A 25,505-nucleotide genomic window follows, 5' to 3' on the forward strand; every position below is an offset into this window, starting at 1 on the left:
TGACCACACACTATGGAAAGGCCACGTGAGGACACAGGGAGAAGATGGCCAGCCAAGGAGAGAGGCCTCAGAAGAAACCAGACCTGCTGACACCTTGATGTTGGACTTCCAGCCTCTGGAGCCGTGAGACTGGCTGCCCAGGCTATGGAACTTCATTACAACAACCCAGCCAATGGAGGCATCGCCCTTCCAGCCAGGCGAGAGGAATAGTGGTTAAAAGCAAGACATTTGGGGAGTTCCCTGGTGGCTCAGCAGGTTAAGGATCTGATGTCATCACCGCTGTGGCTCTGGTTCCATCCCTGGGCTGGGAAATTCTGTGGCCAAAAAACAACAAACAAAAAGAGCAAGATATCTCTGATTTCCTCTGCCTTTTATTCACCGAGGCTTTGGCAAGTTACATAATTTCTCTGTGCCTCGGTTTCTCTGTCTCTTCCACGGGGGAAAAACCACAGTAGCTACCACGCACGACTATGGGTGAGGATTCCGTGAGTTCATGTTCCCACAGTGCTTGGAACCCTGTGGCTCAGATAGCATCGGTGTTAAGTTTCCTTCCTCCCTGGCCCCTGGCACCTGCTCCCCTCTTCTGGACCTGCCTCCTGGCTCCACCCCTCCCCTCCTACCCCCTTTTCTCCATTGGCCCCCTCGCTCCTACCAACTCACCCTGACGTTTGCCTGATAAAGCCCAACTCAAATTCCTCCTCCTCTGGAAAATATTCCCGGAAGCCTCTAGTCAAAACTACAGCCTCCTCCCTCATATTGCAATAAACATGTGTGTGTACTTCTAACACCCCAATCTGCCTCGTGTACCCAAAGGATTTATTTACAGTGGCTACTAAGGACCCTGAAAATACAGCAGGATAGCACACGTGGAAAGCAGGTGCTCAGAAAGAAGAACAAGGGTGATGACGTAACTGGGGCCAGGAGCGAGCTAAGCAATCAGATCAGAGGGCATGATGCCACACCAGGAATTTCAGTAGCAGTTATAAAGCCATGAGCGATAGGCCTTTGATTTTAAAAAAGGGACTGGAGCTCCCTGGTGGCCTAGCAGTTAAGGATCCTGCATTATCACTGCTGTGGCTTACATCTGGTCCTTGGCCTGGGAACTTTTGCCTGCCTTTGGGCACAGCCAAAAAAAAAAAAAAAAAGAAAAATTACTAGCATTCTTATTGATGCAAAATTAAGAGATGATGTTCCTGAGAGTAATTTGATTTTCAGCACTTTGCAACAGTTATGAAACTGCCCGGCAGCCCATGGAGACTAGATTCCCCTTTTGGGGAGAAAATTAAGCTTATCTGAAAAGCACACTGGCACCTTTAAGCTTCTGGGTCCTGAGGGCTGCTGAGTGGAAGAGCCTGCTGACTCCCCAGGACAGGCTGGAGAAGGATGCCTGGGCTCAGCTGGACACAGCACAGGGGATCTTGGGTGTTACTGGGTGGATTTTCCCCACCTCTCACCACAGACCTCAGGCCCACTTGGTTTCTCTACACCCCCATAAAAATCCAGCCTTGGGGGAGTTCCCTGGTGGCTCAGTAGGTTAAGGACCTGGTGTCATCACTGTTGTGGCTCAGATTGCTGCTGTGGCTTGGGTTCCATTGCTGGCCTGGGAACTTCTGCATGCCTGTGGGTGTGGCCGGAAAAAAATGTAGTCTTAGGGATTTGTACCTCTCGGGTCTCAGGAACTGATGACAAGGTTCATGGTGCCCCCTATGAGATGCTTGCAAACCCGCAAGGATCAGAGTCTGGGTGGAAGGCCCAGGCCTCCAGTAGACCAGGCTCTCGCAGGACAGGCACCCACGCTGCTTCCTTCAACACCGAATCCCTGCATCAAGCACAGTTGCAGTCACAGCTCAGAGAAGAGGAGGGGGTTAGACATCAGCTACAGGGCGGAGGACAAAATTTGCTGACCACAGGCATTCCCATCGTGGCTCAGCGGTAACAAACCCGACTAGGATCCATGAGGACTTGGGTTGGAACCCCGGCCTTGCTCAGTGGGTTAAGGATCTGACGTTGCCGTGAGCTGTGGTGTAGGTCGCAGACACGGCTTGGATCCCCCATTGCTGTGGCTGTGGTGTAGGCCAGAGGCTACAGCTCGGATTCGACCCCTATGCCGCAGGTTCGGCTCTAAAAAGACAAAACCAATTTTTTTTTTTCTGACCACAGAATTTTCTTTTTGTCACATCCATTGTGAGTTTCACCTGCTTTTCCTCTATGACAGGCCACCCCCCGACGTGCCACTGTGCCCAGGAGATTTTCCCAGGAGAATCCAGTGTGGCCTCAAGGGGAGGGGGCTCGCCTGGCAGGTGACATCAGAGCCATGAGGCTCCTGCTTCCTTCATTCAGGCCAGCCCTGGAGAAGCCTTCTGTGTAACGGGAGCTCCAGGAGTCGAACTAACACATATTGCTGTGACCTCAGGGCCATTGAGCTAGAGGATTTGGGCTGAATATCCCCAGAGACGTTGGTCAGTCCTTTCCCTTAAAGATGAAAAACCATCACCCACGCTTCCATATTGCTCTTTCCCTGGTCCCTCCAGCATCGTGACCTCTGTAATCTACTTCCCACCTTATCTCCTTCCCACTTCCCACTTTATCTTCCCCCAGCATCTCTGCATTTGCCTGATATGCTGGTCCCTGCTCACCCCCTGCCTCCCCGGGCGAGTAGGACCAGATCCTCATAAAACCTTCCTCCATCAGGACAGAAAGCATCCACTTTTCTGAGTTCCTGCAGCCCCCCGCCATCAGCCCAGGCTGCAGGCCTATTCTTTCCGCTTGCTCTTTTAAATTTCATTTTCATGTCGAGTCTCTCCCAGGGCTGTGAGTTTCCTTGAGGACAAGGACATTACTCGCTGATTTCTGTGTCTCTTGGACTTCAGGGTGGAACTTGATGCATATTTATTGACCGCCTTATAGTATATTTTGGCCCTTTTCGTAACAGCAATGAGCCCTGTTTATTTGCTTCACTCTGTGGCCAGCTTGCTGTGGGGCCTGGTGTGGTTTAAAAAAAATTACAGTCCCTGTTGAGAAAGGAAGTTGAATGTTTGGGGGTGTGGAGGGAGGCAAGACTTGCTTTTCCCCCCTAAATACTTCTGTATCTTTTGAACCATTTACAGTAAGCATGTGTTCATGCATTACTTTTGAAATAAAGCAATTTATTTAGATTATGCTGTTCATACACATGATGTCCCATTGAGGGACAAATGATCTTTTTGGAGGGGGTGTAAATTTTCCCATACCTTTCTCCAATGCCCCAGACCCAGATTCTATGAGAGGAGGGTCATGGCTCTCTCTGTGCTGTAAATGTGTCTAACAGCCCAGCAATTGGGAATTTTATGTGGGTTGTAATTGGGGATCTTTTCTAACTGCCTGGAGTCATTTGCAATATTATTTCAGCTGTGGCTGGATTCGAGTTAGTTATAAGAATCCCCCCATCACACCAAGATGTCCACGATATTTATTTGCCGTGCTTTACCATCTCGTGTTTCACTAGGAAAGGAAGCCAGCAAACCATGTTTGTTCTGGTTCCCAGAGGAGAGAAGGACCACGTCTCTCCACCCCTAAAGAAAATGCTCTTATTTGAAATGTCTTTTCCACTTACCCTGCTCTGAATAATGGAGTTTTTAAACTCCCTTGTTTTTCTAAATATTAAAATTTCAAAGGAAGGAGACTTTTTGAGTTCAAAGTGCCTATTTCAAGTCTTGAATGGTTCTCTTGGTCTGGCAAGAATTTTCAAAATGGCCTCCCATGGGTCTGCTCGCTCAGTAGCTGACAAGACGGTTCCAAGCCAGCATTGTCGGCGCATGATGCTGAGACAAATCTCCCCACAAAACCTTTGCTTTTCATTTGTGTTCTGGGTCCTGGAGAGGCCATTTGGACCATTCCTCTGTCTCCAGGCAGGCTGTTAGGGGAGCCAGGGTGGGGTGGAATTTGTTGGGGCAAGTAGCCCAGACTCACACAGCACTCCCCCCCAAATTTCTCAACCTGTGGGGGTGGATTGACCAAAACCTGGAGCTGCCAGGAGTAGCAGGCCATGCGGCCTCCTCATGTACCCCGACCCTCATGAGCAAGAGGCTGTCTTGGCACCTGGGATTCTTGCATCAGTGGCCCCAATCCACTATGGACCCTCTGCTGGTTGCTCTGGCTCTGAGCTTCTTCAAAATCTCACCGTGTAAAACTTGAAGACTCAGAAGAAGGAACTTGTGAAATCCAAAGCTAGCCAGCTCCTGTCATCTTTGCTCACAGGTCCTGTGACTGTTCCTCAGTGGTTCTGTGTGTCTCTGATCACCTGCAGCGTCAGTTTCTAGGAATGTCACCACTTCCCAGTGGGTGCTATTAACGTTGGAGGTGGGCGAGTCTCTGTCCTGTATATTGCAGGTCATCTAGCAGTCCTGGTTCAGCCCATCAAAGTTCAGCAGCCACCCGGGTCATTAGGACAACCAAGAAGTCAGTCTCAGTCTGGAGTCTGGGGTGGGTATAGTGCAACCTGGTGAGGCGCAATACCACCTTCAGCCTGCGGGGGCGGTACCATCTTTAACCCGTGGGGGGAGTACCACGCTCAGCCTGGGGGGGCGCCAAAACCATCTTCAGTCTGTACAAGGGCAGTACCATCTTCATCCTGTCTGGGACGATACCATCCTCAGCCAGTGGGGGCAGTACTATGTTGAGCCTGTGGGGTTGGTGGTACCATCTTCAGCCTGTGGGGAGCAGTACCACCCTTAGCCTATGGGGACGGTACATCTTCAGTCTGTGGAGAGGCAGTACCATCTTCAGCCTGGGGAGGGCGATACCATCCTCAGCCTGTGGGGGTGGTACCATCTTTAACCCGTGGGGGGAGTACCATGCTCAGCCTGGGGGGGGCGCCAAAACCATCTTCAGTCTGTACAAGATACCATCTGGGACGATACCATCCTCAGCCAGTGGGGGCAGTACTATGTTGAGCCTGTGGGGTTGGTGGTACCATCTTCAGCCTGTGGGGAGCAGTGCCACCCTTAGCCTATGGGGAGGGTACACCTTCAGTCTGTGGAGAGGCAGTACCATCTTCAGCCTGGGGGGGGCGATACCATCCTCAGCCTGTGGGGGTGGTACCATCTTCAGTTTGTGGGGGGCGATACCATTCTCAGGCTATGGGGGGGCAGGGCAGTACCATCTTCAGTCTGTGGAGGGGCAGTACCATTTTCAGCCCAAGGGGGTGATACCATCCTCAGCCTGTGGGGGTGGTACCACCTTCAATTTGTGGAGGCCAATGCCATTCTCAGCCTGTGGGGGGCAGTACCATCTTCAGCCTGTCCCCCAGCTGAGGACCCCCGGGTTCCTAGCTGTGCGCTCTGGAGGCAGGTGTGTCTTCTTTTCCATCACGAATCCCCAGCACCCAGTACAGTTAGTGCCAGACTCATGGTAGGACATCAGCAAGTATTTCTCGAATGAATGAGACCCATGACCAAGCTTTAAAAGGGCCTACGAACCCTGTAAATTGTGTGCAGAATCGGTGTGTATAATGTGTGCCTTGTACACATATGTTTCCTGGGGTAAGAGTTTATAGCATCCATCAGCTTTTCCAAGGGAAATTGACCTACACGACGTTTGGAAGACTGGTCCAACCTGTGTCCACAGCTAGTTTTTATCCTTGCAAAGGTCCCTGCACATTGTGTGTGAGGTGAGTTTTAGAGCTGCTGTTCTGTACGAATATTCTGACATCCTTGCAGAAAGGAAATGTCCTGAAAATTTCAGGGGAGACTGCTGCCCTGGGTTCATGCAAGTCTCTGTAATGCAAGGGCTCTATTCTGCCCTTTAACAAGAAATGGCCTTGAAGTTCCCGTCGTGGCTCAGTGGAAATTAATCTGACTAGCATCCATGAGGATGCAGGTTTGATCCCTGGCCTTGCTCAGTGGGTTAAGGATCCAGCGTTGCTGTGAGCTATGATGTAGGTCACAGACACGCCTTGGATCTGGCATTGCTGTGGCTGTGGTATAGGACAGCACCTGCAGCTTCAATTCGATTCAGCCCCTAGCTTGGGAACCTCCATGTGCCATGGGTGTGGAGCTTAAAAAGACAAAAAAACATGGCCTTCATCCTGGGCTTTTGCACTCACTAATGGGAAAATTTGGTAAGAAGGGGGAAAGAGTGAGATATTTTCCTCCCAACCTCAAGAGTGTTTCCTGGGTGGCTTTCCTAATGAAAGCCAAAGAAACAGGTGATGTCACCCAGCTTCCCATAAGCCAGGCAGAGTGAGCAATCAGGACCCGCTTCCTTCCTGAGAATTCATTGTTGATGTCGTTGTTTTAATAAAGCACAATCAATGCACCGAGGCAGGAGGGACAGGGGGGCCAAGCTGGTGGCTGAGCAGAGGGCCCAAGTTCCAAAAACATCTGCTGACCTGAGAATGCGGGTTCATGCTCAGCCCATGGCCCCGTGGAATCATAGTCTGGCTGCACTGCCGTGGCTCTGAATGAGAGCTCTGATGGAAGGGTGTGGAAGGGGTTAGCATAAGGATGGTTCATCTTTGATGCTTTCCTGGCAGCCATCTGCCCATCCTGTCCTGTCCCTGGATGGGAAGCTCCAGCATTCTAGAAAGGGCATTTGGCCAAGGGAGGGGTCAAAACTCAAGGCTGGAAACACCCCAGCTCAGAGTTAATTTTTGGCGCAGTGAAGCATTTACCAAGAAGTCTATGATATCATTTGCCCCAAAGGGGTCATTCTATTTGCAGAAGTTTCCAGCATATAGACTAGATCAGTCATGAAGCTAGAAAGACCCTGGGGTGACCTGGAAACTCTGAGGAACCCTTGATAGTCTAGGGCAGGGTCCTCAAACTTTAGTGGACCTAAAAGTCACCTGGAGAGCTTGTTAAATCAGGTTCCTGGGCCCTGACTCCACATCGTGTATTGAGCAGGGCCTTGGGAATCTGCATTCCTGATGAGCTTCCAGGATGCTGCTGGTCTGGGAATCCCACTTTGAGAACCACCGGCATCCCGCAGGAGGTTTCATACTGTACTCCATGGCGCCCCCTTGTGGGGAGAGGAAGGAATGAGAAAAGCAGGTCAATGGCACTCAGCATCCCCACCCCCAGCTATAGCCAAGACGCCTCCCGGTCTGCTTTACAAATCTGGTTTCAGTGATCAAACAAAGAACCCCTGATAAAAAGGGTGAGAGAGGGGGGACCACTGACCTAGGGAAGGTGCGTCCAGACTTGCATGAGGACTATGCCCTAGAACTGAGTCCCCCCCACCCTGCCCCCACCAGTCCAGTGTGCCTGTTACCAGGGGTAGGGGGTGGGGGCAGCCTCTGCCAATAACCTGAGAACATCTGAACCAAACAAACCCCAAGTAACTGCTAAGTGAGCGGAGGCCAGAGTGGGAATCTCCTGCAGTGCAGACCCCACCCTGGGCACCTGTGGCCACAGCTGTGTCTGGCCATCTGCACCTGGAAGGGCTACCTGTCTGCCCTCAGCCTCGATGCACAGCTCCCTCGGGTGCAGGGTGGCAGCCTGGTCCAGGAGAGTTTGCCCAGCACTGTGTGGATGTGCCCTGGTCACAGCCCCTTCTTCTTCCAAAAGCCAACTTCAGGATAACAATATGCCCTCCTGTAGCTCTGACCCAACAGTAGTGATCTGGGGTGGAACCTGGTCTTTGGGGCCAAAGTGTCAGGGTTCTATGTCAGCTTTACCACCACCCAGCCGAGAGCTTGGCTGAGGCCACCAATCCAAGCCTCAGTTTTCCCATCTGTAAAATGGAGATGATTGTAGTATCTATGTGTGTGTGAATCACAGCTTTCAGGGGCCAGCTCCTGGTACAGCTCCTGGTACAGCACCTGGCATGGCGTGAGCCCTCAGGAAATGCTGGCCAGTTGTTACTACATCTTCTCCTTTGGCACCCTGTTGTGCTGGGGGGTGCTTTTGGTTTTTTTGCTTTTTAGGGGGGTGGAATGGGAGCTTCCGCTGCCGGCCTACACCACAGCCGCAGCAACATCAGATCCTTAACCCACTCCGTGAGGCCAGGAATTGACCCCATGTCCTCATGGATGCTAGTCGGGTTCATTACAACTGAGCCACAACAGGAACTCCTCAGTGGTTTTGATGAAGCAGGAGCATGCCGCCTACGTGAACTTTCTGGGGTTACCGTAACAATTGATCACAAACTGGGTGCTTACAAACAACAGAAACTGATTTTCTCAGAGTTCTGGAGGTGAGACTTCCAAAAACCAAGGTCCTGGCAGGGCCACATTTCTCTGAAGGCTTCCATGCCTTTCCCTTATCTTCTTTTTGGCCATGCCCACGGCAAGCGGAAGCTCCTGGGGCCAGGGATCAAACCCAAGCCATAGCAGTGATCGGAGCCGAGGCAGTGATACTGTCAGGCCCTTAATCTGCTGTGCCACCAGGGAACTCCTCCCTTAGCTTCTGATGCTGCTGGTAACCCTGGCGTTCCTTGGCTTAGAGACACATCATTCTGGTCTCAGCCTCTGCTGTCACGTGGCGTTCCTTCTGTCTGTGTCTGTGTCATCCTCTTATTAGGACACCAGTCGTGTTGGATTAGAGCCGACCTTAATTGAGTATGACTTCATCTTAATTTGATTGCATCCGCAGAGACCCTATTTGCAAATAAGGTCACCTTCACAGGTACCAGGGGTAGGACTTGGACAGGATTTTTAGGGGACAGGATTCAACACACAACATGGTCTCGCTGGCATGAGACCCTGGGGCCCGGTGGCCATGAAGGCCAAGGGGACTCTCCCCTGTGAAGCTGGCCAGGTTTTCCTAGATCTGGACTAAGCTGTCCCCACGGTTGTGTCTTGCAGGGTGTTCGGACTTACACCTCTTGGATCTGTTGACCCCAACCGAGAGAAAGCGACAGGGGTACATCCATGAGCTCATTGTCACAGAGGAGAACTATGTCAATGACCTGCAGCTGGTCACCGAGGTAAGGACAGCTGAGGGTCCTGGGGCAGCGGGGGGCATGGGGCAGAGGGGGGGGGACAGGAGTCTTCTGTCCTGATTCCCAGTCTGAGATGCTTGCTGCTGTGTGGGAGCATCTGATGGTGCATCACACAGGGGATGCTTCCCCAAGAGAAGAGGGTTAAATTCACACCCATGGCCAACCGTGGGTCCTACCCACTGAGTGCCAGAGGTCACTCCAGCCAGGGACAGGTGAGCCCGTGAGGGGGGCGTGGAAGCAGACACACGACTGTGAGATGCGAGTCTGGGCTCCACTCAGCCACCAGCTATTTGATGCCACAGAGCAAGTGCCATCATCTCCCCGGCCCTCAGGGGTGGCATCTGAAAATGGCAGCTGTTGGGCTGGTATCTTGAGTTATTCCTCGTGTTACTTATTACTCCTGAGAAAAAGCTGTCCCCGAGAATGAAGATGTTTCCCCCCAGGCCCCTGGCACCCCCGTCTCCCCCACCCCATCCTGGAACACTCCTCATGTTGGGACTTCTCCCATGGAGCTGTTGAAGGGCCTTGGCCTTCGGGTCCAGAAGGTTGCAGAGATGCAGTGTTGGGAAATCTCTGCTTTTCAGGAAGCCTTCGGTCCATATTCATGGGAGCTTGCCGTATCAGGAGACAGGGATTTGCAGAGCTGGATGTGGAGGTCACGCTATAGTTTGAAAAGTACTGTAATAAGTTTGGGACACCGCCCCCCTCAACCCCAAGAGTTGTGAAACCATCTCCTCTGATAGTTTTTAACAACTGGGAAAGAGACAGCTCGGTGAGCCAGCGCTGAATGAGTAGAAGATGCAGGATGGTTCCATGGCCCCCCCGAGGCCACCATTAACAGTTAAGGAAGCTTTGGTACCCAAAGGTGCCCCTTTCTCAGGACACAAGTCATTAAATTTACAGTCTCAGCTGTCTCGGATGGGAATGTCACCCCCTTAGATATGGTATTTTGTGCAGTGCCCTGGTGGGTGCCAAGTTCAACACTGGCTGGAGAACTCATCAAGAGTAGGCTCCCATCCATCGGTCAGCCTCAGCTCGGGGAAGTTTACATCAAAGACGGGTTGTCTCCAGCCCTAAGGGACCTTCCCATGAGCAGCCCCGTGGAAGAAACAATCTTTTTCTAGGCGGGGGCTCACCACGTGCCCTCAGCCGAGAGCCGTGACTGACTCTGAGCTGCCCAGCCGTACAGCGCTGGGGCAGGCTCCTTTATTTCCTGGAGCCCAGGAGAGGCACCGCACCCCGCCTATTCCGGGCCTGCACACGCTGGCTCTCTTCCAGGCCCAGCCCAGGCTGAAGGGCAGAGCAGTGGACTCTGTCCTGTCCCTGAGGCTGTTGCTTGGAGGCCCAGCTGCCAGAGCTGCTCCCCTGGAGTTCCCGAGGCTTGTCTGTGCAGCTGACGCAGGGGCAGGAATGTGGGAGCCACTCCCGCCCCAGCATCTCTCAGTCCCCCAACCTCCCTCTGTGCCCATTTCTTTATGTGGCCGCTGAGAGCTTGAGCGCCTCTGTCCAGACCGCTGGCTGAGTCCTGGCAGAGGTGAAGACTGGTCCTCCTGAGTTTAGTGGGCCTCCTTATAAAACAGTGTAGACTTGGAGTTCCTGTGATGGCTCAGCGGTAACAAACCCTGCTAGTATCCATGAGGACTCGGGTTCGATCCCTGGCCCCGTTCAGTGGGTTAAGGATCCTGAGTTGCCATGAGCTGCTGTGTAGGTCGCAGATGTGGCTCAGATCTGACGTTGCTGTGGCTGTGGTGTAGGCCGGCAGCTGCAGGTTCGACCCCTAGCCTGGGAACGTCCATAGGCCGCAGGTGCCACCCTAAAAAGACAAAACAAAACAATGTGGACTTGATGGGGAGCCACGCCCAACACACCCCCAGGCAGAGGGAGAGCCACCTGCTTCAGAAACTCTGCGGCTTCTGGGGCTCCCAGCAAAGCCACAGATGCCTCGGTCCCTCTCGTTACTCTGAACAGATCGGTGTGTGCGTGTGTTTGAGTTTGAAGCTAACTGTTTGCTTTCTGAACGGCTTCATTTTCTGCATCTGTAGATCTTTCAGAAACCCCTGATGGAGTCTGAGCTGCTGACAGAAAAAGAGGGTGCTATGATTTTTGTTAACTGGAAGGAGCTGATTATGTGTAATGTCAAACTACTGAAGTAAGCCTCTGCTCTCTAATCCCCAGCCTGGCTTCGCCCTCCCGCCCTCACACACTAGCACTCCCGCGTGGGTCTGTCCGTGTGTCCCCTCCGTGCATGCACACCCCCCCCACCCCGTGTGCCCTCCCACCTCTCCGCCTCATCTCCACTCACAAGCGTGCCATCACTCTTTCTCGCTCTGATGCTTTCCTGGAAAGACACCCCCAATTTTTCACTGGGGAGAGTAAATTGCTCAGGCATCCCAGGGCCCGCGTTTACAGTGGTTCTAGAATGAACAGAGCTGGGATTCTGGCTCCCGATCGGATCGTTGGCCAGGTCCGTCCTGGGTGAGGTCACCCACCCTGCTCAGCTTCCCTTGGACGCTGGTTCCATTGGGGAAGGTTGATCTCTTGAGACTTTCTCGGCTCCTGAAGATGGAAGGTGGTAGGACTGTTCCTGGCCACGGTCAGCGGCAGTTCTCAGGCTAGTCCTCTGAGAAGCTGGCTGGACGCGGTTGATGTTTTTATTCCTGTTTTCATTTTCAGAGGCAGCTGCAGGGCCAGGGAGAAACTGGGCCAGGAGTTGAGAGATCTGGGTTTGGAACCCCATTTGCTGCCGATCCTGGTTCCCCACGTGTAATATGAAGGGATTGGCTTATATCATCACAAAAGTTCTTTCGGAGTTCCCACTGTGGCTCAGCGGTAAAGAACCCAACTAGTATCCATGAGGATGTGGGTTCCATCCCTAGCCTCACTCAGTGGGCGAAGGATCCAGTGTTGCTGTGGCTGTGGTGTAGGCCGGCAGCTCTAGTTCTGCTCGACCTCTAGCCTGGGAATGTCTATATACCACAGGTGTGGCCCTAAAAAGACCAAAAAAAAAAGTCCTTCCCAGTTCTTTTTAAAAACCTCCAACTCTCTGTCCACCAGGCCCTCAGTGTAACATCACTTGCTAGAACACAGATTATGCCCAAGGTGATACTGGAAGAGGGAAGAAGCACAGGCCCTGGGAACTTGTGTCCCCACCTGATCTCTCCGTTCATGTAATTGGGAGGCAACGGTTCCCTAAATCCCCGCTGGTCCCTGGGGTTTTATAAAATGATTTCAGAGTTCCCGCGGTGGCGCAATGGGATCAGCGGTGTCGATGCAGCGCCAGGACTTGGGTTCGAGCCCAAGCCCAGCACAGTGGGTTGGGGGATCTGGTGTTGCTGCAGCTGCGGCATGGGTCTCATCCCTGGCCAGGGAACTCCACGTGCTGCAGGGCGGCCAAAAAAGAAACAAAAGTTTGGAAAAAAAGAAATAGACGCAAAGGTTTCCTGTTGAAAATATCCCTGTAGATTAAAACCACTTTCCTTGGGTAGATGTGCAGGGGGCAAGGAGATGGATGATGTGTCTGATATTCCTAAGAGCCCCCCAGCCCCGCCCCCTGGTCAAGGTTGGTTGGAGGGAAACTGATCTGCTGGCATCACCTCCCCTTGGCTTCCTGCTGTCTTTGCACTTCCAGCCTGCCCTCCTGCTCCTGCCAGAGAAGCAGAAGCCCGTTTCCTGAGCTCTGTCAGCGCCAGGTCTGCGTGCTCCCTCCTTCTCTTAGGGCTGATGTGTTCCCCAGCCCTGGGGGTAGGAATTGAGAGTGTTGTGGAGACAAAGCTCAGAGAGGTTGCCTGCCTTATCCAAAGTCACACAGAAGGCCATCGTGGTGCCCCGGGCTGATCTGTGGATGATGTCCAGAGTCCCACTAGGGGTTCCACCCTGTCCTGCCCTGGACAGAAAGCAGGTGAAACCAAGAGGCAGATGTCTCAAGTTTTCATCTGGAACCCAGCGCCTTCTAATTGGTTTGGGGCAGTTACCTTGAGCAGATAACTCTCCAACCCTTTGTGTGAGAAGCTGTAAAATTGTGGTCCTGGCACGTGCTGTGTCTAGCGTACCAAGTTATTCCAAGGAGCAAGGAGATCAGATACACAGATATTCACAAACTTGGGTACCGCCTCTCCCATCACAGGGTCCGTGAGCGCTACCCCTTCCTCTGATGACCTGATTGGTTAGTTTGGCTAATCTTTTCATCTTCCAGATAGAAGACTTGTGTTTAGCAGCAGCCCTCTGGAGCCCTGATTTCTTTCTTTCTTGCCTTTTTTTTTCCCTTTTCAACATCTTTTTATGCAAATTTTCAAACACATGAGAAAAGCAGAAAGAATTTTACGGTCAACATCCGTGTTGTAGATGATACACTTTTGCTGCCTAGACTTAATTTCTTCTTGGAAAGGACTAACCCCAACGATGGGAAGATTTTAGGCTCCTGGCAGGTTGGAAGAGGGAGGCATTTGCAGGTGAAGAGAATTTAGGGCAGTTCTTCCTGGAAGGCCACAGTGGGCAGCCACAAACCTGCCACTCCTGATCCAAGGCCCGGTGACTTCTTATCCTTGGGGTGGGGGGACGTATGATGTATTAAACAGATCAAAAAGGAAACAATAAAATGAACATAGAAGGGACTTAGCTGGGGTACACAAACTCCCTACTGATGCTGCCTCTGGCTCCCTACTGATGCTGCCTCTGGTAGAATGGATTACCCGTGAGCAGAGAGCTGAGAAATTTGCCTTCAATAAGCAGAGTGAAGGGGTTTTCCACTGTGGTGCTATGGGTCAAGAATCTGACTGCAGTGGCTTATGTTGCTGTAGAGGCTTGCTTTTGATCCTGGGCCAGCACAGTGGGTTAAAGGATCTGGCGTTGCTGAAGCTGTGGCTCAGATTTAGTCCCTAGCCCAGGAACTTCCATGTACTGTGGGTACAGCCATTAAAAAAAAAAAAAAAAAAAAAAAAACGGAGTTCCTGTCGTGGTGCAGCGGAAATGAATCTGACTAGGAACCATGAGGTGGCGGGTTCAATCCCTGGTCTTGCTATTAAGGATCCAGTGTTGTTGTGGCTGTGGTGTAGGCTGGCAGTACAGCTCTGATTAGACCCCTAGCCTGGGAACCTCTATGTGCCGCGGATGTGGCCCTAAAAAGACAAAAAAAAAAAAAAAAAAAAAAAAAGAAGTGATAGCAGGATCTGGTGGTGTTGCTACTGTGGCTTGGGTTTGATCCCTGGCCTGGGGTTCGAACTTCCCCATGCCACAGGCACGGCCAGAAAAAAAAAACAGGAAGAAATGATAGCAGAAGGGATGTAGATGTGAGATAGGGCTGTGCAGTTGCAGGTGCGGGCAACTGTTTCGTTTTTCCTTTTTTTTTTAATTTTTAAAATAAAAAAAATTTTTATTATTATTTGTTTTGTTTTTTGTCTTTTTGCCTTTTTTTTCTAGGACCGCTCCCGCGGCATATGGAGGTTCCCAGGCTAGGGGCCGAATCGGAGCTGTAGCCGCCTGCCTACACCAGAGCCTCAGCAACTCAGGGTCCAAGCCGCGTCTGCAACCTACACCACAGTTCACGGCAACACCGGACCCTTAACCCACTGAGCAAGGCCAGGGATCAAACCCACCACCTCATGGTTCCTAGTCGGATTCATTAACCACTGGGCCACAACGGGAACTCCAGTTTTTGTTTTTTTTTTAAATCAAGATCCTTCCCTGCCTCTTTGCTTGAAATAAGATGAAAAAGCCTCAAAAAAAAGTATTCTTCTTAAATATAAAGTATTCCACTTTCTTTTTAATTTAAGAGGAATAGCCAAAGGAAAAGAAAAAGTAAACACGATACCTTGGGTAAAGACAGGATGGGGAGAAGGAAGAAAGAAAGAGTTTTTGCCTGGGCGTGGGGCAAGGAGAGGGATAGAGGAGAGCCTTGGGGAGGTGGAGACCCGGCAGGAGGGAAGGAAGAGCAGAGGGGCCCGTGCAAGCCCTCTGTGGGCCTCATGTTCTGTGGTCCTTCCCCCGCGGGACCCTGCTCTCCTTGCCCGTAGAAGCTCAGTGTCCTTCTGAGACCTCCTGGGTTAGGAGGTGACATATGAGTTAGAAGGGTGGGCTGCCCAGCCCTGGCTCTCCTGGCCCCGAAAACTCAGACTGCAGCTGGATTCCCGAACAAACACTTTCTAGTCCCTCAAGTCCCTTCTTGGCTGCCAGGGTATAAATTGCTTGGGTCCATTGGCTCATTATCACATGAATAGGCCTCTTTCTTTCGAACACCTCTTAATCCAGTCAGCTTCGCATTAGCCACAGCAGTGAAGCAGACAAGGCACCGGTCTCATTCAGAGGACCATTTATACCTGGCTTTCTTGAACATGATGCGATTGTTTTTCTGTGGCAGTTGATTTACCATCTTAATTATGTTTTGTTTAGTCTGCACACGGAGCCTCCCCGGCCCCTGGCAACAAGGGCCTCCCTTGGGCAGCACTGGCCCTGGCAACAGGTTCAAGTGCTGGGGCCAGACCGGTCTGGACAGATCATTCACCAATGAGACAGGCACCTAGAGGATCCCGTCTGAGTTATTAAAAAAGGGATTCTAGGAGTTCCCGTCGTGGCGCAGTGGTTAACGAATCCGACTAGGAACCATGAGGTTGCGGGTTCGGTCCCTGCCCTTGCTCAGTGGGTTAATGATCCGGCGTTGCCGTGAGCTGTGGTGTAGGTTGCAGACGCGGCTCGGATCCCACGTTGCTGTGGCTCTGGCGTAGGCTGGTGGCTACAGCTCCGATTCAACCCCTAGCCTGGGAACCTCCATATGCCACGAGAGCGGCCCAAGAAATAGCAACAACAACAACAAAAGACAAAAAATAAATAAATAAATAAATAAATAAATAAATAAAGGGATTCTACATTTTTCCATTAGAAAAAGAATTCTTTGATGCCAATTTGTTAGACAAAGCTTTTTCTTTTTCTTTTCTTCCTAAGAGCCAGCCCATAGCCATCATGCCCTAGAAAAAGGCCCCAGGGATCTCTTTCTGTAGCCCCAGACGCGTTTCTTTTTCTGTCCCTTGTCTCCCATGGTAGATCCTGTAGTGCCCCCGGGTCTGTGCCCCTCACACATGTTCCGTTTCTGTGCCGCCTAGACGTGTGCCCTGTGGCTCAGAGAGCGGGAAGGCGGGCGCGGCTCACTTCTCGCCTTTCCGTGCAGAGCGCTGCGAGTTCGCAAGAAGATGTCTGGGGAGAAGATGCCGGTGAAGATGATAGGCGACATCCTGACGGCCCAGCTGCCGCACATGCAGCCCTACATCCGCTTCTGCAGCTGCCAGCTCAACGGGGCCGCCTTGATCCAGCAGAAGACGGACGAGGCCCCGGACTTCAAGGAGTTCGTCAAAGTAAGGAGCCCGGGTTGAGCGGGAGTCCCTGCCCGCCGCCGAGGGGCCGTCTCCCGGCGCCTGTGCGGGTGCACGGCTCATCGGCACACCTGCAAGCGTGTTTCTGCTGAAGGCCAGCAAGGGCCAGGCCTTGCTTGAACGCGGGGGGCCTGGCACGCGCTGGTGGGTGTGGCTGGGACCGAGGGGTTGGGCTTGGAGAGGAGGGACCAGGCCTGGCCCCGGCTCTGTGGTCCAGGTGCGAGTGCTGTCATTTGAATACCCGGTGAAATCCGCCCTCTCAGTCATTGGGCCCAGGAGGGCTGGCAGGTCTTAGGTTTCCTATTCTGCCTAATGGAGATCCGCAGCTTCTTTGCTGCTCTCTACCCTTACACCTGCTAAGGGAAGGGCTGGCCACCCCCAGGGACCCTTTGCTGTTTTCCCAGTTGGTTCTTGGAGGGCTCGAGCTCTAGGAAGCCTGCGGGTGAGTCTGGGACACCAGGCCCTCTACCTTGGAGGACCACAAGGGTCTGGAAAGCCATGTGTCCACCGAAGGACACTTAGGGGAGGTGGCCCCCATGCTGCTGGAGGCCCCCAGCTCTGGGCTTGCTGCCCTGGCACTTGGCCTTGGCTGGGGTGGGTCCTTGCTGGCCAGGCCAACCCATGCATTCAGCCCCCACCTCTCCCAGAGCAGGAGAAAAAGAGAATAAAATAATTCTTACTAAACAGGCACATTTTGATGAATGGAGGGCAACATCATAATACTAATTACCCTCCTTTGTTGGGGTACAGACCTTTCCCACCTCACTGAAGTCATGTCTGTGGAAGCATCACTGCAAGATACAAGTGCCATTTCTTCTTGGCCTAGTATCACCTGCCCTTATTCTTTCTTTCTCCACCTGTTTTTCAACATAAGTGCTTTGATTTTTCTATCCAATGACTGGGGCATCTGAAGTCATCCTAAGGGGAGAGATACTGCTAAGAAGCAGGCCTGATAGAGAGTGCCTATCATGGCACAGCGTAAACGAATCTGATTAGGAACCATGAAGTTGTGGGGTTCGATCCCTGGCCTCGCTCAGTGGGTTAAGGATCTGGCGTTGCTGTGAGCTGTGGTGTAGGTTGCAGACACAGCTCGGATCTGGGGTTGCTGTGGCTCTGGCATAGGCTGGAGGCCACAGCTTCCATTAGACCCCTAGCCTGGGAACCTCCATATGCCACAGGTGCGGCCTTATAAAGATAAAAAAGACCAAAAAAGAAAAAAAAGAAGCAGGCCTGATAGACTAGAGTCTGGAGAGCAGGTGCCAGCCAAGGGCCAGGTCCTCCCTGGGCGTGTGAGGATGAGTTCATCCCTGGAGGCACTTGAACTTCAGGGAGATGCTGACACCAGCCCAGGGAGGGGCCTCGTTGCCTCCTCCCTGTGGGACTCTGTCAGCTTTGAAGTGTCCCTGGAAGAGTGGTGCCCACGGCTGGAGCTGGTTCAGGTGCCAACAGGTCCCAGGGCTTAGGGTGCAGGTCATGGCATTAAACCTGACCAGAGCCCTCGAGAGCTTGTCACCATATCCGCTCTGTGATGTGTTGATGGGCTCACCGTTTGGAACTAGAAGGACTCTTGTTGATGAAACGGGTGGAAAGAAGGAGGCATGGATGCAGGGCAGAGATGTCTCAGCTTCACTGTCCCCACCCTGCCCAGGGGCTCCCACCCTCAGGGCAGGCTCTGCCCCAAACAGACAGGGCAATTCAGCCCTTCCAGCATCTCCACAACTTAAGGGGAATTTTTTTTTTTCTGGAGTGTGTTTTTTTCACCTGTACAGTCCTCTGCTATACCAGCTGAGCTATCGATGGGTGCTGGAGCAAGTTCATTTTGTTTGTTGTTAACAAATTTTTTTTATTATAGTTGATTTATAGTGTCTTGTCAATTTCTGCTGTACGGCAACATGACCCAGTTATACGTATATACACATTCTTTTTCTCATGTTATCTTCCATCGTGTTCTATCACAAGTGATTAGATACTACAGTTCCCTGGGCTGTACAGCAGGACCTCATTGCTTATCTGTTCTAAATGTCATAGTTTGCATCTACTAACCCCCCAAACTCCGTGTCCATCCCATTCTTCCCTCTCCCCCTTGGCAACGACAAGCCGGCTCTCTATGTGGGTGAGTCTGCATCTTTTCTGTAGGTTCATTTGTGCCGTATTTCTGGCCCTATGGTCTTGTGACTCACTCATTCCTGGGACTATTGTACAGGTTTGGCCAATATCCAGAGGAACTATTCTCTGTGAAGCCAGACTCTCATCGTTGGAAGTAAGGAACCACGTGACCCATGGGGGCTCTGCTGAGTCTGGGAAGCAGGGATTAACCCCGAGGCTGAGCACACCCGCCGTCATGTCCCCCTTTCCATCTGGAAAGTGCCTCTCCTGGCCCCAGGGAGGACCAGTCCAGCCCTTCCAGCTCCAGGCTCCTCAGTTGTCCCGATAAATGAAATGATGTGACCGGTGGAGAGCCCTAAATAACATCAGTGTGGATGTCACTGGCTGGATTTTGCAGATGTCTTAAGTACATTAAAAAACGTTCTTTTATTTCAGAGACTGGCCATGGACCCTCGCTGTAAGGGGATGCCACTCTCTAGTTTTATACTGAAGCCGATGCAGCGGGTCACAAGATACCCTCTGATCATTAAAAATGTAAGTGCCTGTCTTGTCTTTTCAAGCAGAGAAATGCTTTCCCAGAAGGTCAGGGGTCTGGGGTCCTGGGTAGGTTCCCCAGCCAACAACCTGTTATGTAGAAAGCATTTATCGACAGGCTGTAGCGGGCATCTGCGCGGTAACCCAGAAAGAACAGCTGGCTAATGGTGAAAAGAGCTAAGAATAAGTTGCCTTCAGGTCTGTGAGTAAGTCGGAACGTGAGAGCTCAATTCTTTTCCTAATATAGGCATGGTGACTTTATGCCTTGGTTTTCCTAGTAAGAAAGCGAGTAAGAAATATAATTTCCACCACCCATCTTCAGAAAGCTATTGTGAGATACTCTGTTGATATTAGAGGATCACTGTTCTCCTGTCACTTTAAGAAAGCCAATTCTGGAGTGCGAGCAGTGGCTCACAGGTTAAGAATCTGACTAGAATCCATGAGGATGTGGGTTCCATCCCTGGCCTCAATCAGTGGGTTAAGGAGCCAGCATTGCTGTAGCTGTGGTGTGGGCTGGCAGCCACAGCTCCAATTCAACCCCTAGCCTGGGAACTTCCATATGCCATGCGTGTGGCCCTAAAAAGCAAAAAAGAAAAAAACAAAAACGAAGAAGAAGAAAGAAAAGAAAAAAGAAAAATAAAGAAAGCCAATTCCAGAGTTCACATTTTGGCTCAGCAGGTTAAGAATCTGACTAGTATTCATGTGGTTCGATCCCTGGCCTCACCCAATGCGTTAAGGATTCAGCATTGCCGTGAGCCATGGCAGAGGTCACAGATGCGGCCCGGATGGGTGTTGCTCTGGCTGTGACGTAGGCTGGAAGCTGCAGCTCTGAATCCATCCCTAGCCTGGGAACATCCATATGCTGCAGGTGTGGCCCTGAAAAGAAACAAACAAACAAACAAACAAACAAACCAATTCCAAAAGAAAAGAAAAAATTGAGGGTTTCATTGTGCCCCTCTGTAAAATGAGTGAGCAGACTTAGACATCCTCTGAGACTGTGAATCTCTAACTACAGAAAGAGTAGCTCCTGGAGAGAAATTTTAGATTTTTTTCCTTTTCATGGAGAATTTAGAAACCAAGATCTGGACACCAGTGTGCTCATTGCTACTAGGGTGTTGTTGCCTCTTGGGTCTCCCAGTGGCAGAGTCAGGAAATGTATGTATGTGCATGTATTTGTACACACAAATTTACACATACACACATGGACAAACATTTATATTTATTTCAAAATCAATATATGTACATTATAATATATATTAAAACCCATGAGTTTACACCAATACTTCCTGTTCTAATCTAATACCATGGAATTTATTCTAGCTTCCCCCTTTCTTTCCTCCCTCCTTCCTTCCTTCCTTCCTTCCTTCCTTCCTTCCTTCCTTCCTTCCTTCTCTCTCTCTTTTTCTTTCTTCTATCTTTTTAGGGCTGTACCCATGGCATATGGAAATTCCAAGGCTAGGGGTCGAATTGGAGCTGCAGCTGCTGGCCTATACGACAGCCACAGTAACGCAGGATCTGAGCCAAGTCTGCGACCTACACCGCAGCTCATGGCAATGCCGGATCCTTAACCTGCTGAGTGAGGCCAGGGATTGAACCTGCGTCCTCATGGATATTAGTCAGGTTCATTACTGCCTAGCCACAGTGGGAACTCCTCCTCTGCCTTTCTATATTTACAATTCCCTTCTCTATGAGAAGCCTGGCTTTTATTATCCTCAATATATTTACTTACTTGCTGAATCTTCTTACATGTAAGACATTTCTTTCCCCTGTAAGCCATCTCCTCAGTCTAACCCAGGCCAGCCCACAAAATACACTGTGGCCGTAGGGGCTGAGTTAAGGAATTAGTTTTGACAGAAGCTTTCAACCTACTGCTTCCTTTTTGTCCAACTTGACTGCTACTATTAAACTAACTCAGAGTTCTCATCATGGCTCGGAGAAAATGAATCTGACTAGCGTCCATGACGACACAGGTTCGATCCCTGGCCTCGTTCAGTGGGTTAAGGATCCGGTGTTGCCATGAGCTGTGGTGTAGGTCGTGGATGTGCCTCCTATCCTGAGTTGCTATGGCTGTGGTGTAGGCCAGCAGCTACAACTCCAGTTCGACCCTTACCCTGGGAATCTCCATATGCTGTGGGTGCAGACCTAAAAAGACAAAAAAAAAAAAAAAAGTGATCTAGATCCATATGAAATGGACAGCAAATGATGCATTATAGCTACCCTGAACGGGGAGAAAACAATATACAAAACGGTACAGTGTGGTTTGTCAATATAACCCAATTTTTATTTTTTAAAATTATAGGTATTTATATCTAGGCAGAGTGTATTAAAGAATATGTAGACAGAGGTTTTTTCCAGATGGGAAATTATGGGTGGTTTTTAGATTCCTTATAACTCTAAATTTTCTAAATTTTGTATGTTATGCAATAGTACTATTGCAATGAGATAATGCAATAAACCTATTTCCATTTAGAAACAAAACAAATGAATTCACACAATCCAGCTGTGTGGGCTCCTAGTCTAGAACAGTGGTCTTCAGAGTTGATCGTACATTAGAATCACCTGAGGAGCTCTAGAAAATTCTGATGCCTGAGTCCTCCCCCACCCCCAATGATTCTGAATGGTCAGAGTTGAGGCGTCAGGATTTTTCAAAGGGATTCTTTTTATTATTATTATTATTTTTAGGGTCACACCTGCAGCACATGGAAGTTCCCAGCCTAGGGGTCGAATTGGAGCTCCAGCTGCAGACTTACACCACAGCCACAGCAACACTGGATCCAAGCTGCATCTGCGACCTACGCCACAGCTTGTGGTAGCACCAGATCCTTAACGCACTGAGTGAGGCCAGGGACGCCTGCATCGTCCTGGACACTGTGTTGGGTTCTTAACCCACTGAGCCACAATGGGAATTCCCTCAAAGGGATTCTAAGGCACAGCCAGGATTGACCCAGAGTTGGGGTAATTGTTTGGAAATGATTGGTGAACATACAGGACCCAGACTGGGCTTCCCCCCCGCCCAAATCCTTTAAGAAGCTCATGGTAACTGCTGTCATTTATTGAGCACCTTCGAAGGGCCAGTTACTTTGCAAAGTGCTTTACTTGTATCAAGCCTTTTAGTCCTTCAAATAACCTTGTAAAGGAGGTGCTATTTGTATCCCCATTTTCATATGAGAAAATGAGGCTCAGAGACTTATGTGAATGATCCATATCATGACTGGTCAGTAGCAGAGCAGGGATTTTAACCAAGGAGGTCTAGCTCGGGAACTGGCACTCTTAACTGCTGGCTTGGAATGATTCATCCAGAAAAATGCACCTTTGCTAAGATGCCCCCATTAGCGTGCAGTTCCAGAGATGCACAGATGCCTGCAGCTGTGTGTGGACCTAGGAAAGAACCATTATCTAAGGAGAAATCCACATGGAATGTGTTATTGCTCTTGCTGCAGCCACTGCTCTCTTCATACCCCAAATATGGCAGCCCCTGCCCCCAAGTGTCCCCTGCCAACAAAGAGTGGCCATCTCCCTCCATGTCAAGGTGGATGCTCAAAGCTGCAGTTGCTCATATGGGTACTCTTCAAGAAAGGTCTGTACCATGTCCTGCCTGTGATAGGCCTGGCCCCTCCAAGACAGCAAATCCCATGCCCACTCACATTGCACAAAGCTGTTGTCTTCTGTTCTCCAATGTAGATCCTGGAAAACACTCCTGAAAACCATCCAGACCACAGCCATTTAAAGCACGCCCTGGAGAAGGCAGAGGAGCTGTGCTCCCAGGTGAACGAAGGGGTGCGAGAGAAAGAGAACTCGGACCGGCTGGAGTGGATCCAGGCTCACGTGCAGTGTGAAGGCCTGTCTGAGGTAGCATCTTAGGGTGGGGTGGGATTTGGATCTCCCCTGCTGAGCCTCTGAAGGAGGATGAGGAAAATCATGAATCATCCTCTTCTTTGGCCTCCAGTTTGCTAATTCTCTCTGCAGCTGCTTCTAATCTACTGTGTAACCTATCAACTGAGTTCATTTCCATTATTTTCTTTTCCCTTTCCAGCAGTTTCTTTATTTCCTCTGATCTGCTGGTTTCCTTCTAGCTTGTTCCTTTCACAAATGCCCATGCTTCTCATTTATTTCCTACACATTTTAAATATATTCTCGTATATTTCAGAGCTATAATTCCAACATTTCAGGTTATGGGTTTCACTTTTTGTCTGTTGCTTCTGCTAGGTCTCACCACATATGTCTGTTTCTCCTATATACTTTGATTTTTGATTGTGAGCTCAATGTTCCTTGGAACTTTATCTGTGGCATCATTGAGGTCTGAAGTTGTATTCCTCCTGAAAGGACTGCTACCAGGATCACCCTACATTAAATATAGAGGGGATTTCAGATCATACTAGTATGCATTGTGGCTGTCAGCTTGTATGAGAGATGTGTTGTGGTTACAAATTCTCAGGGGGCATTTTTTACCTCCACTTACACCAAGTTCAAAAACAAACACGTTTTCTTGCTCATCCCTTCTGTACTGCATTGACTTAGCATTTTTCCTCTGGAGTCCAGATTTTGGGGATCTCCTGTTATATTCCTCACCTCATATGGGCCCTGGATATTCCTTTCCTCACCCAACAGCCATTTATTTGTTTATTTTGCTTTTTAGGGCTGCACCTGGGGCATATGGAGTTTCCCAGACTAGGGATTGAATTGGAGCTACAGCTGCTGGCCTACCCTCAGCCACAGCAATGCAGGATCTGAGCCTCATCTGTGACCTACGCCACAGCTCACAGCAGTGCCAGATCCTTAACCCACTGAGTAGGCCAGGGATTGAACCCTCAACCCCATGGTTTCTAGTTGGTTTCTTTTCCACTGCGCCACAACAGGAACTCCTGCACCTCTTAGCCTTTAAAATGATAGCTCAAGATGACCAGATTTAAGAAAGACTCTGAGACCTAAATCTAGCTTTGGGGCTTGTTTATCTTCCAGGGTTCACATTTTCAGGCTGTTTTTGGCCTCTGCAAATTTCTTACTTTGATTTTTATTTTTACCACCTTGCTTCTGTCTTAAAAGTGCAGTTCTATATTTTATTCAGTTTTAAAGTTTTTCATAGTCCCCTGATAGCTCAGCAGGTTAAGGATTCAGCGTTGTCACTGCTGTGGCATGGGTTAGTCGCTGGCCCGGGAACTTCCACATGCTGTGGGTGGTCAAAAAATAATAATAAAATAAACATTTGCACTGGTCGAGTCAGAATCTCTGGTCCACAGACTGACGGAAACAGTCTCTCCTACAGTATTTGATTCTTTTCTTGTCCCTTATCTTTCCTTTAGTCTTGCTCATTCTGCCTGTTTTCTCTCCTCTCTCTGTCTCTGTACACACACACACACACACACACACACACACACACACACACAAACATTTGCTAGTGTTTACCAAAATGCCCAGGGAAGACTATGTCTCCCTCCTCCCTCTCCATGTAGCTTCTTCCATTTTTTTTTTCTTTCTTTTTTTTGGCATGTGGGAATTCCTGAGCCAGGGTTCAAACCTGTGACTCAAGTCACTGAGTGATAACACAGATCCTTAATGGGCTGCTGCTTTCTAGAACTAAGCAGAACCATGTAAGCCTGTGCGAGGCCATCACTGGAGCTGGCTCATGCCACTCCCAGCACAGCACAGTGCACACAGCACATACTCACCAAGGTGGGAGAGGGCTGAGTGTTTCTTCCCGCTGCCTAGTTTCTGCAATAAATAATGGGAGAAGAGGACCAGGCACCCTGAGACCCTAGCAGACCTCAAGAAAAAGCAGTAGGAATTAAAACCAAGCCTCATCTTGATGCATGGACTATCCAGAATCATGCTTTGGACTGCTTGGCTCCCAAAGCACTATCTCAGTTCTTCAAAGTAGTCCTTGATTTGAGCCTAAGATATAGCCTCAGATTCTCATGGAGCCCCTGCTTTCAGATGCAGAAAAATCAAAATCAAAAAAATGACCTCACTTCATCGTGTCTTCTTTGGGTTTTGTTTTTCTTTCTCAGCAACTTGTGTTCAATTCAGTGACCAACTGCTTGGGGCCACGCAAGTTTCTGCACAGTGGGAAGCTCTACAAGCCAAGAGCAACAAAGAGCTGTATGGCTTCCTCTTCAACGACTTCCTCCTGCTGACCCAAATCATCAAGCCCTTGGGCTCTTCCGGCACCGACAAAGTCTTCAGCCCCAAATCTAACCTGCAGTATAAAATGTACAAAACAGTACGTTTGAGTCTCATTTGCAATATCAGGCTTGGTGTGCGGAGGGGGGGACGTTTTCAAAAGGAGTCAGAGGTTGGAGGCTGTGGCAGAACGCGTCGGGGTGAGCCAGGTGTAGGGCATAGTTGCATAGTTCAGAAATATCCAAGAAGGAACAACACTCAATTTGATTGACGGAAAAACCCATGAGCTGCCAAGTGGCAGCTATGGGTCCCCGAGATGTGACAAAGGCGTGCCCTGCCCTGGTGGAGTTCGAGGGCTGGTGCATAGATGAAGCCATCATCCGAAAGCTCGAGACCAGAGCTCAAGTGCCCACCTCCCGAATGGTCCAGATCCGCTTCCAACGTCTCAGAATGGCTTGGAACATCTGTGCC

At 50.3% G+C, this 25,505-nt stretch overlaps 1 protein-coding gene across 1 annotated transcript in view; it reads left to right on the forward strand.

Moving 5' to 3' along the window:
- ITSN1 (intersectin 1) overlaps window positions 1-25,505 on the forward strand; it is a 191,023-nt gene that overhangs the window by 154,597 nt on the left and 10,921 nt on the right. The window contains 7 exon segments of the mRNA XM_021070946.1: window positions 8,783-8,904; window positions 10,962-11,068; window positions 16,076-16,259; window positions 18,819-18,917; window positions 22,599-22,766; window positions 24,923-24,992; window positions 24,995-25,134. Of these exon segments, the coding sequence (XP_020926605.1) occupies window positions 8,783-8,904; window positions 10,962-11,068; window positions 16,076-16,259; window positions 18,819-18,917; window positions 22,599-22,766; window positions 24,923-24,992; window positions 24,995-25,134 (890 nt within the window).

The sequence above is a fragment of the Sus scrofa genome, chromosome 13 (genome assembly GCF_000003025.6).
Source record: "Sus scrofa isolate TJ Tabasco breed Duroc chromosome 13, Sscrofa11.1, whole genome shotgun sequence".
NCBI lineage: Eukaryota > Metazoa > Chordata > Mammalia > Artiodactyla > Suidae > Sus > Sus scrofa.